General features: G+C 44.0%; 1 protein-coding gene across 1 annotated transcript; it reads left to right on the top strand.

Moving 5' to 3' along the window:
* Window positions 1-784: 784 nt before the first annotated feature.
* On the top strand, window positions 785-14,194 carry nid1a (nidogen 1a). The gene is made up of 20 exons (XM_086122814.1): window positions 785-1,102; window positions 2,615-2,917; window positions 4,024-4,250; window positions 4,336-4,640; window positions 4,727-4,867; window positions 5,452-5,703; window positions 5,867-6,067; window positions 6,150-6,386; window positions 6,517-6,654; window positions 7,471-7,599; window positions 8,502-8,645; window positions 8,945-9,064; window positions 9,494-9,721; window positions 9,884-10,056; window positions 10,582-10,708; window positions 10,806-10,977; window positions 11,081-11,238; window positions 11,320-11,443; window positions 12,903-13,015; window positions 13,682-14,194. The coding sequence occupies exons 1-20, from the start codon at window positions 899-901 to the stop codon at window positions 13,810-13,812; spliced, it is 3,627 nt and encodes a 1,208-aa protein (XP_085978940.1). The 5' UTR covers window positions 785-898; the 3' UTR covers window positions 13,813-14,194.
* The last annotated feature ends 928 nt before the right edge of the window (window positions 14,195-15,122 follow it).

Here is a 15,122-nt window from a genome sequence, read left to right as displayed (position 1 = left end):
CAACCTTGCACGTTGAGTGCATACTGTGTGATGATTAGGTTTCAATCCAAGTGGCCGTCAGGTTCTGTTGGTGGGCACTGGGCCATGCGCTGATTTCAGTGCCCTGAAGGGCCTCTGGCTTGCCTAATATGGCTTCAGTGGATCTCCACTGAAGCCATATTAGTTCTTCATAATCCAAACTAAAGTGGATAATTCTGATGTATCGGACATTACACTGTGATGTCACACGTACTTCAGAATAGCAAAAGCTGGAGGTACCACCAGTAAACACATCCTTACATATCATTTGAGGTATCTTTTCTATTGAATAAGTGAGTGAAGTTGCAGTTGAAAAGATGTGACTCGAAGTGAATTGCGTTGATAAGAGACTAAACGAATGAGACATTTGGCTAATTAATTCAGCAGCTAAATCAAATGCCTCAACTTTGATCATGGTAGATGTAACCTAAACGCCAGCATAATACTATCATTTGTAAATGACCAAAGCCAATAAATGGATGATGGTGGTAATTGGAAAGCTAAACATTTTTTTTTTGTGTGTAGTTGGTGCTGTGGCAACAAAGGAAAACTTTTATGTGAAACTCAAGGTGTTTGTTTTTTTTAAATCTCAGTGGGAGAAAATTCTTGAAGAATCTGCATTAAAGAACAACGTGAAACAGTGGAGTATCTGGCCTTCTTCTCTTTTCCTTTTCTAGTCTTGCTATTTGATGGAAAAAAGCCCCGAACGCCCCCTCAGCTCAGTTCAACTCCGCCCCAAGTCCTTCAAACTCTGCCTGAACTTTCCTCACTTGAGGTCGGGCGTCACTTTGCACCGTGGACCTCTTCCGCTCCGGTCTCTCGGCGCTGCGGACTCAAGCACAAATACGGACTGCTCTGAAGACCCTCAAGAAAACGAGCAATGGCTTTGGGCGAGCAAGCGTGGCTCGTCTGCGCCTCTTTCCTCGCAATGGTGGCGTCGGCACAGAGCTTAACGCGAGGAGACTTTTTCCCTTTCGGTGCGAGCGCTGGAGACCAACAGTTGGACGCAGGCGATGACCTCACGCACACACTTGAGCTGGAGAAGCCCGTGCTCTTTTATGATGGCACTTTTAAGAGCATCTTTGTAAGTAAATCGCCTCTTAACTATTACTACCACTTGGGGGGGGGACAAACAATCCAAAAAAACCCCAGCAATGCTTTCCAACTTCTTCTGGTTGGGTCGCACTATCCCTAGAAAGTCTTGCGCAATTACGCACTTCTTGGGGAACACATTTTATCAAACGGCAAAGCCTATATGGGTGAAAGCATAAGGTATTTCTTCGTAAATATTGGTTTGGTTATCACAAAGATTGCGTGAATCGTTTGGAATGCATGTGTCCTCACATTCTTACAGCCCGATGTTATCACTTTTACTGTTGACCTACAGCCCAAAGTATCTCACACATGAAGTGGGTGGCTATAGTCTCATGTGCGAATGTGGCCTTGTACCCACAAAGTCATCTTAAAGTTTTCTGCTGTTTACTGTCCAGTCGCTGAAGTTCGTATTCGGAACATATGAATGTCCCCCGCTAAAAATACAACAATCCAAAATGTATGAAAGATGCACCATTGTGTTGAACCACACAAGCAACCCTTTATATTCCCCCAATCTGCTTTTCAAAGAAAAGTGATGCGTCTTTGTTTTCAACTGTAATGCATAAGAGAATACTGTAATGCATTTAACCAGAGAAATTCATTTAGCGACAAAAACTGTCTTCAACTGGCAGATTTATTTATTTGGTGAGCGAGATTGTTTCCACTTGAACAGCAACGTGCAAGTTTATCTTCACTCAGGGACATTTGGGTCATGTGGGAATGTTTTTGGGGGCATACGTTTGTCTTCAATTGGAAATAAACATTACATTTCTTATTAAGACAAAATGCGAGTGGGGTTTCCCCTCTGTTCCATTTACGTCATCCAGCACAAACACATTTGTCAGCTCCAATTAAGATTCTTCATGTAGCAGATGAAACAATGTTATCAACGAGTGTCTGTGTCCTGTAGGGGAACACTCAATTCTTTATACCTGACAAGCTTTAAAAAACAAAAAAGTGTGCTTTTGCTTTCAGTGTCTCAACTGGAGTGTGATTCAATAAGAAAGTCTTGGTACGTTGCAATATACAGGAGCAACTTTAAAGGTCTGAATCACAAACTGAGTGACCATTTTCCCAGCTTTATCTTCCATTTGGGCCAGGAAGTGCCTGTAATGAAGATTACTCTGGGCTCTCGGGGGCTGCCGGTCAGGGGCAAGGACAGGAAACGTAGCGGTCTGGTTCTCCCTGCCGCCCACCCCTCGATCAGGAAGTGGAGCAGCCCCATGTGCCGGGGGCGTCGGCGTGTGTTTTTGACATGAGTCCAGCTCCTCTTTTATGTGCCTCACCAAGAGTGTAAAATTTGTATCCGATGGCATCTCATTTATGCGTTCATCGGCGCTCGTGTGCCTCATAGTGGCAGCCTTGGACCATTAGTCTAATGAGTTTGGGATAGAGATCAAAGTGGGCCATATTGGAATGCCACAGTTGTTCATGTGTCTGTCCTAGATCTTTTGAACAAGGATCATCCCCAGTTACAAGCCTCCTCATGTTGTCATTTTAGATCAACACCAACGGCTTCATCGCCACCGCAGTGCCCAAAAGTGAGTCGACCTATCTCGGCAAAATGCCCGCTCCCTTTGGAATGATTGCGGCCCTGCACGGAGATCTGGACACGAGCGATACAGAGGGCAAGGTTTTCTTCCGCGAAGACAGCAGCCCCGACGTGCTGCGTCGGGCTGCGGAGCACATCGACAGGGCCTTCCCAGACGATCAAGAAGTCAATCCCACCCACGTGGTGGTCATTAGCTGGGTAGATGTTGCCCGAAAGGAACCTGAAAGCACTGGAGATAGCATCGACAAGAAAGTGAGGCTTTATACTGTTATCATGTGAACGATACAAGATGTGTGGATGTTTTGAGGGGAAGTTGGGGGGTGACCTTTTGGCCTTTAGGTGCCTCCAATCACAATGACAAGCATACAGTCTCATGGAATTGGTCAGAGCCGGCCTACGCTTAGGCAAAGTTAGATTTTGGAGCTCTTTATTCTTTCCAGTAATATTGATTATTGGTCATTCTCACACACACACACACACTATGAACTTATTGCAGCAGTGTTACACTACAAGAGCGGACTGGGGTTGATTCACACAATAATTAGTGACGGTGATCAATCATGAAGCGAGAGACCGAATATTTTGCCGACATACAAAATAGCTACTATAAGTAACAAAAATTAAGCTGAATGCATTGATTAAATAAAATCAACCATATGATGTCAAACACATACTTGATGTAACGAAAAGGTGGTAGCTGAAACACAGGGACAAAAATTCTATAAAGAAGATATAAATAATGTTGCAAAAGAAAGCCTTTCTGAACCTGATGCTCGGGAATTAATTTGTCCATGTTAGCGTGAGTTGTGGACAGACAAAATTAAGTGTCCATTTTTGAAAAGAAATAGTTTGTTCTCCGAAAATAAAATTCTGCTTCTTAATAATAAAAATGGTTTGGAAAATCATAGCCGTACTTTCACCATTGCACAAAGATTACTTTAGCTAACGCTTCCCTTATACAGGACTTAAACTGCGTTACTGTACATTATTACATTTATGTGAATGGAATAGGACCAGAGTCCAAGCACAAACATAAACAGTTTTCAAAGCTGTCCAAATTCAAATTTACAGTCATTTAAAAACGTGATTCATCATCACACCTATGTCTGAAATAGAAAACTTAACAATGCAGTCGACTCCTTGTCAGGTCAGAAATTTGCGTGGCAACTTGCTGCTCGGCACATATCATAGGACTCAATCATAACTGCACCATAGGTTATGAAAACAAATTGGTATATGTCAGCGTAAGCTACTTGTCTGTTTGAATGGCAAGTTGACACCAAAAGTACCTTCCTAGACTAGCCCCAGTGAATTTGGTCCAAAAACTAATGTCAATGCGTACCGTTTTTCCTTGACAGAGAAATACCTTCCAACTGGCCATTGCATCAGTGGGCTCTTCTTCATATGCTATACTGCTATATGCCACAGATGGGATACAGTATACAAATACTCCCGTAGGGGAGAATAGCATCGTCTTGCACGCGGGCTTCAGTAAAGGCCTGGTTCGAGGTTTCCTGTTTTCCAGTCAGGGCCCATATTATCGCATGACCAATGATGAAGACGCATCCATCAATGCTTTAGCAGAGTAAGTCATGATGGACAATATACCACCATTTCCTGACCGTTGCTCGACAGGTCATGGATTGAACCGTGTGCTTTCACCCTTGCAGACGGACAAACTCAGGTCTCAGGGGGGCTTGGGTGTATGAGATTGGAACATCGCCTTATTTTACCAACGTAGCTCCAGGGGAGGTGACCGAGCTGCCTACTGAGGCTACATCATCTCCGTTCCCTGGCCACACAGAAGAAGCCCCCGATTCCAGGAGGGTAGTGTATACGAATGGACAGCAAGTAGTGTACCCTCCTGTTGAACCGGAAGAGGAACGGATCGAAGTGGAACGTGTTCAGTACCAGCCCCACCAACCTGACAACCCAGAAGTGGTCGTACTGGATGACACTGATATCAATGTAGATGGTGAGTTATAATGCTGGGCTGCTATACTTGTATATACCCTGTCGGTGTCATTGGATTGATTTTGCTGTTGTGCTTTCATGTTTTAGTGTTTGCATACAACCTTGGGACATGTGCAAACAACCGAAAAAAGTGTTCCCAATTTGCTGACTGTAAGGACCACTCCACTGGATACTGCTGCCACTGCAGGCCTGGTTTCTATGGCAACGGGATACAGTGTGTGGCAGAGGGTATGGCCACATTTGTAAGAATTTTATACATTCATTGGTATATGTAGCTCAGTGATCCTCTAAATGCTTAATTACTCCAATATTTTTCCCTCCTAGAAGGATGGCATCGCTTGCTATAGTTTGGATTCATGGAATGTTTTGTCATAATGTTACCGGTTTAGGTTTCATACTTACGGTGTAGTAAGTAGTACATGCTTCTGCATTTAATGCAGTCAGTACGCAAATACCGACCTACCTATCGCCTGGCCAAATCCTAGATGAAATAAATAAATCTGGAAAGGCATCCGGTGTAAAAACGTTGCAGAACAGCGAGAGACTCTCTGTGGTGTTAAAAAGTTCAGCTGCATGCACTCTGATGAGAACGAAGCAGACGTCAAGAAGTCCATTACAAATGTAAACATCCGCTGCAAAATCTTGTCCCACTTCGAACCCATCACAACAAAAACAAACCTATATCAATAACAGATCTTTGTGCCACAGAATGATAACATAAGATGATGTGATTTCCCTGGAAATAGTCCGCGACAGTCCGTATACGGTGAGACTTCAATGAATATTGACACGACGCTTACTTGTCCGGACAGGAAAACCTCAGAGGATGAATGGTAAAGTACACGGACAGGTGTATGTGGGCAACTCGCCCACTCCAGAGAGGTTCAACAGCAACGATCTGCACTCGTACGTGGTGGTTAACGACGGACGCTCCTATGTGGCCATCAGTGACATCCCCCAGGCCCTCGGGCCCTCCCTGATGCCCCTGTCAGCGCTGGGTGGTGTGATCGGGTGGGCCTTTGCTCTGGAGCAGCCCGGCTTCAAGAATGGCTTCAGCATTATTGGTGAGGGGGAGATTCATCACATTCTCCTAATGTCACAATTTGTCACGCAGCTGCCGCATTGCTCGCTGAAATTCCCAGAAATGACCTCAGCTGACACTCGAGGGGAGGGAGCTAATCCATTGCTGCGGGGTCTCTGTTAACCCCTTTTGTGCCTCTCTCCTAGGGGGAGTGTTCACTCGGCAGGCTGAGGTCACGTTCCTTCCCGGGAATGAAAAGCTGACAATCAGGCAGGAGTTTAAAGGCATCGATGAACACGACCACCTGGCGGTGAGCACCACCCTGGAGGGCCAAGTCCCCGAGGTGCCTCGCGACTCCACCGTGCAGGTTGAGCCCTACTCTGAGATTTACCAGTACAGCAACAACTGTAAGAAAACACCCATAGCAGAAATGTCGATTTTAATTTAAGGACATGTTTACACATCAAGAAAATCCCAATTTCCTTTCAGTAATCACCTCATCCTCCACACGGAAGTACGTCGTCAACTTGCCCGATGGCTCCAAGGACGAGACAAGGACGTACCAGTGGCGACAGACTATCACCTTCCAAAGTTGTCAGCATGATGAGTCTACGAGAGACATGCGACCCACACAGATGCTCAACGTGGACCAAGTTTTTGTCATGTACGACCCCAAAAATGAACTCATTCGCTTCGCCATGAGCAACAAGATCGGAGACATCAATGGTGAGCTTCTGGAGATTGTTGTTGTCTTCCTGCCTCGCTCATTTCCTGCCCAATCACAACTTATGAAATGCCGGTGAAAAACTGTGCTTGCTATGAAATCAGTGTTCTAAAAGTGTGCTTCCTTTCTCAGGAGGACAGCCAGAAGAGAATCCATGTTTCACTGGAAGACACGGCTGCGACACCAATGCTGTCTGCCGACCCGGAGAGGGGACACAGTTCACGTGCCAGTGCGCCTCTGGCTTCACTGGTGATGGGCGCACATGTTACGGTATGGTCACCTTCAGTATTTGGCAGATTGCAAAATGTTGACAGTATTATTTGTTATTCAACTCATTTGAAAGTCATCGTATGCATTTACTTAGGGGCGCTCCTGTAAACACATAAGGGTAATCTGGAAATATTGACGATACACAATAAAAGACATCACAATCAACCAGTGGTGCTATGACTAATGACTGGCAAGTTGATCACCCACTGATTGAAGTAACAGTGATTTCTTAAATTTGGACTACTTTATGATTTATGAAACTATAAAAGTATGGCGCAACTATGCCACCTCGTACATCAATAAAAGAGAGATGGACTGGGGCCACTCGTCTATTATACAGTACGTCGATTCTACGACCACGCCTTTCTAGTTTTTTCTTTCAGGGCTACATAGCAATCCTACAAATTAGCAATGGAGAAGTCACACGAGCTGTACAATGTGTCCCATGCTTCCAAACCAGGTTCTAACAATTTTCCAAGAGTCGTCCTTGCCCTTTCCGAACAGGGTGAGACAGGAAATGCTCCAAGGCATATATAGACCTAAAAGGAAGGATGTATTGCAGACAGATGCTATCTTGACCGATTTGTAATTAGGAAATCTTGGGTCATCTCTCCTCTATGGTCTCCAGCATCCGATAATGAAAAACACAAATTTGACAAATCCGGACTTCTGAAATTAGATCTACGTGTCAGCTATTAAAAACTCATTCAATACCAGCCAATTCTGGACCAAGTCTGAAAAGACGTTTAAAAACGTCTTTGGGAGTGAATGAGTTAAAATGATTCTTGTCTGATAACTGTCTCTTATCTCCATTAGACATTGATGAGTGCAGAGAGAATTCTGAGATCTGTGGCTCACATGCTATCTGCAACAACCAGCCTGGCACCTTCCGCTGCGAATGTGTCGACGGATATCAGTTTGGCAGTGATGGGCAGACATGTGTTGGTAGGTTCGGCTCACCAAATGAAATGATTTACACAGCACTGTTCGTTCAAGTTAGACACTCGAGTACAAAGGCCTGATGTATCCGGATTACATGGATGTGTTCTACAAGTCGTTCAGAGGCCGATGTGTGAAATACTGCAACATCAAAACTTGATTAATGATTGACTTTTGTGACTTTCCCTGGCTTTCTCCTTCAGTGTGACAAGTGACAGACATATGTAGTAGCACTCATCTGTCACTTCTAATAAAATCTAATCTCTAATGAATCTAATAAAAAACGAGAGGTAATAGCCAACATTAAGACTTTACAAAGAGAATCATGTTTAGTTTTAGGGATGATGGCACTTTGCTGCTTTGTAAAGCTTGCTTGCAGCACACTGAAAGGAGCCGCCACAACAATGCGCTTTGTTTGTGTGCTTCATCATGGGGAAAAAATGAATGCTCAAACCTTTGAGTGAGCTCTGGAGAGTTGATCTGGATGTTAGTGTAGATCAAGGAATTTCACTGCCAAATTTTCCCAACCTTCAACAAAACGGTGTGAAAATGCTTCATTTAAAAAGATGCATTTAAAATGTCATAAAAAATATTATGAAACAACATTGGTGCTTCCTTTCATAGCTCCTGAGTGAGACAAAATGATGAGCAAAATCTCTCGGAATAAGATCTATGCCACTTCAAATCACAACCACAATTAAAACAATATAGTCAAATCCATACCTCTTGGACAGTGTCAAGTGAGAAATCATCATTTTTATAAAGACAACATTTTTGACACAACTCTCATAATAGAAGGTACAGGTGTATCTAATGATTTGTTCTGCAAGATCCTTTTGAGTGGACATTTCTGCCTGAGCGCTAAATATCTACTCAGCTGCATTTGTCTGGCCTCCTTCCCACGTCAGCGGTGAGTCGACCCGTGGACGCGTGTGAAGAGGGGAGCCATACCTGTGACATTCCTGAGCGTGCTCAATGCAGCTACACCGGAGGTTCCTCTTATATCTGCTCCTGCCTGCCAGGGTTCATCGGAGATGGAAGAGTCTGCCAAGGTAAAACCTCCGAGACTCAAATCCACTATACAGCCTTGAATTTTTGCACCATCTGCTCGAGTGCCGGGGGGGAAGTGAGCCGGGTTACGTCATGTATTCGCTGGAACCGAACAGTAAAACATAGGAAACAGATGGACATTTCAGAGTATAGCTTCTTTTTTGGCTGCTGCTCGGGAAGTCTCATTCATAGTGTCGAGCCTCTCGAGAATCCTTGCTTGAGTCTCTGTACTTCGACCCAAATTATTGTGCACACCACAAACCATAACATGAGATACAATCATGTTATTTTTGCCTTGAAGACATAGACGAGTGCCAGCCAGGCAGGTGCCACCAGGACGCCGTGTGCTACAACACCCAGGGATCCTTCAACTGTCAGTGTAGACCGGGTTACTACGGCGATGGCTTTTACTGCTCCCCAGGTAAGTCTAAAGGCACGCTACCAACGTTTTGCCTCGCTAGGCCAACGAATTACTTCAACGGCAAATGTGATTTTAGACTCCTCGGTGGACTGACAGGAAACATGTGTTCTGTTATGTCCGCTAACATCCAGCTGCTCTGTTTTGGATGGCTGCCACTGGAGTGGAGCCAATTCGGCGCTCGTGTACATAGTTCTGCATACAAACTGAATCGTACAAATATACAAAATGGATCATTCACATTCTCCCCATCGTTTTATTCCACCCATCCGTGTGCGGGGAATTTCTGACAGCTGGCATCTGTTTTTATTGGCCTCTGGATGGCTATCGTGCTTTATGTGGGATGTGGGAGTTTTTGTGTCATTGAAGATAACACAAGGGGACAGGAAATGAAGATACGTCAGAGAATCCGTGTTTGTGCATTTGTTTCAGAGCGGACAAAAACGCAATGTGAGACGCACAGAGACAGTATTCTTGGCGCGACTGAGTTCGGCCCACGGGGTCCGCGACCTCCTGTCGGACAGTACGTCCCCACGTGTGATGAGCACGGCAACTATGAGCCCATGCAGTGCCACGGCAGCTCGGGGCACTGCTGGTGTGTGGACCGGAACGGACAGGAGATCCCAGGGACACGCTCGGGGCCCGGTGGGAGACCCATGTGTGAGTTCATTACACATCACGTTATATCACACTCTTTCATGACATGATTTTCATGTAATAACAGATAAGTCTGAGATCCGCATTTGTGCACGATTTATTGCAAGGCTCGTTAAACTATTTTATGCTTCAGACTAAAAAATCTTTTTACAATTGGTCTGTTAGGCATTGACCATGGTGGGGTGAGACCACCAGTTGGACCAACCCCTCGACCTGACGTCCACCCACTGCCTCCTGGCACACACTTGTTGTACGCTCAGAGTGGCAGGATAGAGCACGTCCCGCTTGAAGGTTATGATATGAAGAAAGACGACGCCAAGGCTGTCCTCCATCTACCTGTGAGTTATTCCACATCAATTCATCTTGTTTCGGATTCACATGGCCAAACGATACCACGACAGTTTATATGAACAGCGGCTAACAAGTGCAATGTGATTCATCATGTGGGCTAATGAGTTGTGTACATTTTTTCCAACACCATGAAGCTGTTATTTTAAAGGCGTCAGGTGAGGTGTCCCATAAAGTGCTTTTAAAAAGCTGCATGAATCCTGTTGTATTCATCCTGCTTCCAGCGCGCCTGCATGGATTCTAGGCCTGCACTTTATTGGAGGCACATGTTGAGATTTTTCCTAATTACAAACATCAGCTCGGGGGATTTGAAATCTGCATTTCTTGTGCGACTGATTTTCACAACAGCTGGTCGGATGTCTGGCCCAGCTTCTTCTCAGTGTGCGGCGCTGTTTGTGTAGATGTATGTCTCGCCATTCATGTCAGAAAATACATCTGCTTCATGTTTGTATCTGCAACCACCCTTGTTTGAAGTAAGCACACTTCAAAGCTGTTTTGTGGCGCCTGCTCCACAGGAGAAAGTGGTCATTGGAGTGGCATACGACTGTGTGGACAAGATGATCTACTGGACCGAAATCACGTCGCCATCAATCAGCAAGGCTAGCATCCAGGGGGGAGAGCCCGTGACAGTCATTAGATCAGGTAACACCTCACTTCACTTTCATCTCTCACTCATGTGGTTCACCTTTTGTCAGAAACAAATGTTTATGGTCTGGACTTGACTTCTTTTTTTCCAAAGACTTGCAGAGCCCAGAGGGGATTGCAATCGACCACCTTGGACGAACTATGTTCTGGACTGATTCTGTGACAGACCGCATTGAGGTGGCCTCACTTGACGGCTCTCAACGACGTGTAATCGTCGACTCTGGTCTTGTCAACCCTCGTGCTATTATCGCGGACCCCCCCAATGGGTACGTAATCGTGCCTTGTTACGCCACAAAAAGAATACCGGTGATTTAAAATAACACTTAAGTGATTGTTACATTCATTTATTACCACACGTCATTGTGACAGTAATCTGTACTGGGCCGACTGGAACCGAGATGCTCCCAAGATTGAGACCTCGTACATGGATGGATCGAACAGGCGTGTGCTTGTTAAAGACGATCTGGGCCTGCCGAACGGCTTGACCTATGATGCCCAGAGCTCTCTGCTGTGTTGGGCGGATGCAGGTAGGTCAAAGGATGCAGTGACTCTTCGATGAAATGCCATTTGATGATGATAAGCGCTGACTGTTGTCTCTTGCATGTCAGGCACACATAAAGTGGAATGTACCAACCCTGGCCGAGGAGACCGTAGACAGATCATGGAGGGCATTCAGTACCCGTTTGGAGTTACCTCATTTGGGAAGAACATCTACTACACCGATTGGCGGAGGTTTGAATCATCTGCTTCACTTTGAGTTGTAGGAATTTTGAGCAAAGTAATTCATATTTTTTTGGTACAGGCATACACAATATTTAACCCCATTTAATAATTTGTAAATACAGAGGAGCTTTGCACTACAGTGACGAATGGTCATACTGTTGCCATCATAAACACTCATTAATTTTATTTTTTATGTAACAGTTTAACATTGTTAAGCTGCAAAAATATTGTAATAAATTCTTTGCAAATTTAACAGAGATCTGGAAAAATACTGCTCGTTTAGGCATGATGTGCAACAGAAGCGGCATTCATTTGTCGTCTGGATAGATGTGGATGGAATTTTCACACCACAAATGATCACAAGATTTGCTGCCCATGCATGTTTAAAAAAAAAAAACGTATATAGTTGCTGAGAGATCGGTAAAGTCACTAAATATGTAGTGACAAAGCTAAGTTGTCAACGCTGCGTATCCACTGGCTTGTTCCTTCCCTGTCTCCATGGTTACAAAAGATGTGTTTGCATGTGATAAAATCACACTGACAAAATCCGCACCAATACACACTGTGATGAGTGTGGATTAAATGGCATTTTTGGTCCTTTGTGTATGTTGACAAAAAGAATGTCAGAGATTAACTTGAGTGTTATAAATGTGCCCCCCAAAAAATACATATGACTTCTTAAACTGTCATACACATTAAGTTGAAAAAAGGCACCAAAGGTGTGTGTTAAAACTTCAAATCAACAAAGCGTGTAGTCACGCGTGACTTTGTGGAGTGGGTGAGGAACAAGGACTCGAACACCTAAGTGAAAAATTACTGCGTGTGTCTGGGACGTCGGTCTCTTCACTAAATGCAATGCGGTTTGTTTTCACTTTAGCCAGGACAGAGAGAGACAAGTGCCACTTGGCATTTTGGCATACCTTGCTAAAGTGGTTGCACTGATGGAGTTATTATTCCAGATGCTCATTTCACTGGAGTCTCATGTAACACCGACCTTAAGGCAGTTTGACCTTCAGATGCAGACCAACTTTTGGTCAAAAATCAAATTTTACACCTCTCAGGGCATTCAATTTGTGAGGCTGCAACTACAACAGAATTGAAAGGCATGAAGCCTTAATGGTTTCCCTATCGGACACTCTCAACTTGATACTGTCTGGCTTTTTCCTCCATGTGGTTCAATTTCTGTGTTTGGACGGTGTCAGATCGGCGGGGGTTGGGATGTCTGTTTGTGTGTATGTGAACAGGCATCCGAAAAAGTGGCAGCTGCTTGCAATTTCTCCACCTCAGTTGGGGGAAGGTAGACGCTTCCACAAGTTAGACATCAACAAACTCTGCCAGTCCCATCTGCCCACACTTAGTCACTCCTGACAGACTTTACACAAAACACACAGACTACTCACTTGGAGGAGTTTCTCATCTCTGTGAGTATTGAATTGCTTGTATTTAATTCTTGTATTATTTACAACAGGGATGCTGTGGTCGCAGTGGACCGCTATACTGGCAGGGAATCTGATGAGTTTCAGCCTAAGAAACGCTCTAAACTATATGGGATCACCACAGCCTACGCCCAATGTCCTTCAGGTAAAAGTCATGATTGCAATATGGATTAATGTTGACATTTTATTCTGTCCGATGTTAAGTGACCATACTTCGCTTCTTGCTCAGTGTCACCTTACGATTTCTGTCCTTCTCAAGAGCCATTCTTAGAAAGTATCTGACCTTTGTACTTTTATGGGTTATCCACAAGTCAGGCCTTTAATCTATCCTTCAATGAATCCCGCTTTTTTTTATGACCACTGTGCCTTCTTTGATGCATTCCAAAAGTGATTTATGACCATAAGAAAGTGTAGCTTGTCTCTTTGACCTCAATGCAAGATAATGTGTGCATCCATCACTGAGTGAGAATATGACTGAACACATAACAGCCTTAGGCCTCGTCCTCCCTTCTTGATAAGGCTGCGTGCATGAAGCCGGGGAATGTGCAGACCAGTGGGAGGGCTTTCAACATCTGCTGTTAGCTATGTGTTTTCTGTAAGCGTGTATATGTCTGCAAAACAAACTACGAAGAGGCTGTTTCCTGTCGCTCCCTGCTGCGCAAGTTTAAAAGGGCCCTCCTGCATCTATTTATTTCATTGGGACCGTGCACATTAATCAACAGAGGAATAAACAGTGTAAATGCACTGGACTTAGCATTAATACTAATATTCAGCCTTTTTCAGTTAGTTTTCTGTATGCTTCCATCTCCAGGACAAAACTACTGTGCAGTGAACAACGGCGGCTGTACACACCTCTGCCTAGCAACACCTAACGGTCGCTCCTGCAAGTGTCCTGACAGCGCAGTTGGCGTGGGCTGTGTGGAAAGAGACAGCGAATATTGAGACGTGGCAGCTAATTAGGAGCCACTCGGCGTTACTGTGTTGTAACTGCTGAAAATGCCACTGAGGTGAATTTACTGTGCCTTTTATTCCTCATTGCTATTATTATATGCATTTTTACATTATAAAATCCCAACAGAATTGTAAATATGAACACTATTATGTTGACATTGTTTTCCTGAGTGCACATAAACTGAGAATACAACTCAAAAGTATTAGTAATTTAATGTGAAATACGTTAGAGTAACACATGACACCATCTCCTGTTGGTTGTGCCTTGTTTGTATTCGTATTGTTAGAAATGACTGAAGACCCTGTAAAAGCGTTGTGGGATGAGTTTACATGGTGGGCAACAAAAAAAATAAAAAGTTTTTTCTAACAGGTTCGTTTGCCTTGTCCGTGTCTTTAGTGTCAAGACAGTGACCTCTTGTGTTTAGTCGGGTACATTACAACAACAATCGTTGGGCGAATCATAAAGTACAATTAAAGCGGTCACAATTAGTTTTCTTTGTGTTTTTGTCATGATGTACAACTCAACTATATTGTACTATGACTAATTATGTAATATAAAGTGCAGTACACGTGGTGTGCCCCTCTCATGAAGCGAATGTGCTTATTAAACTATACATATGACGATCTAGACCCGGGCTGCCCAAGTCTGGTCCTCAAATGTCCAGCTCATCAGCAAAACTTGCAGAAGCCTGTTTGATAACGTTCCTGATCATTTGAATCAGGTGTTGTTGGAGGAGGGAAACGTGTAAAACTGAATGGAGAGAGGCTCTCGAGGACGTCTCTCTGTATCTGTTACAAACTGCAAATGACACCGTGACACTCTAAGCTCAGTGTCTACTTCCCTCGAAAGAACATCCTGTTTGAAGCCTCACAAAGCGAGGTACAGTCGATCAGTTGTTCAGCGTTGTTGTCTTGGTCTCATGACAAAATGTCACAGGAGGATGACGAGGATTATTTCAATACCAATTCTAATTAGTTTAATTAATCAATCTGTTGTGAATTTTGCTGTCATTTAAACAGTTGGGCACTCAAAATTTTAGAGAAAGTTCATCTATAAAGGTCATCGTGCATTTAGGTTCTTCCTGAAATTTGATCCGAAAACCCAATACTGTACCCATGCGTCGGCAAAGCATATACAGTACATTTTTAAGGCACAGATTTTAAACAGACCTTGTGTTGGATATTATTTGCACGTTCTGATTTACCAATTTACAGAGTACACGAATGCACCATATTACAGCGCGACTTGATTTATTTGGGAATTAATTTTGCGTCACCCAATGAGACACAACAACAGAGAC

This window comes from Hippocampus guttulatus, chromosome 10 (assembly GCF_054856545.1).
Source record: "Hippocampus guttulatus isolate MCC_2025c chromosome 10, RoL_Hgut_1.0, whole genome shotgun sequence".
NCBI classification, from domain to species: Eukaryota; Metazoa; Chordata; class Actinopteri; order Syngnathiformes; family Syngnathidae; genus Hippocampus; species Hippocampus guttulatus.
This window is presented reverse-complemented; position numbering and strand designations above follow the sequence as displayed.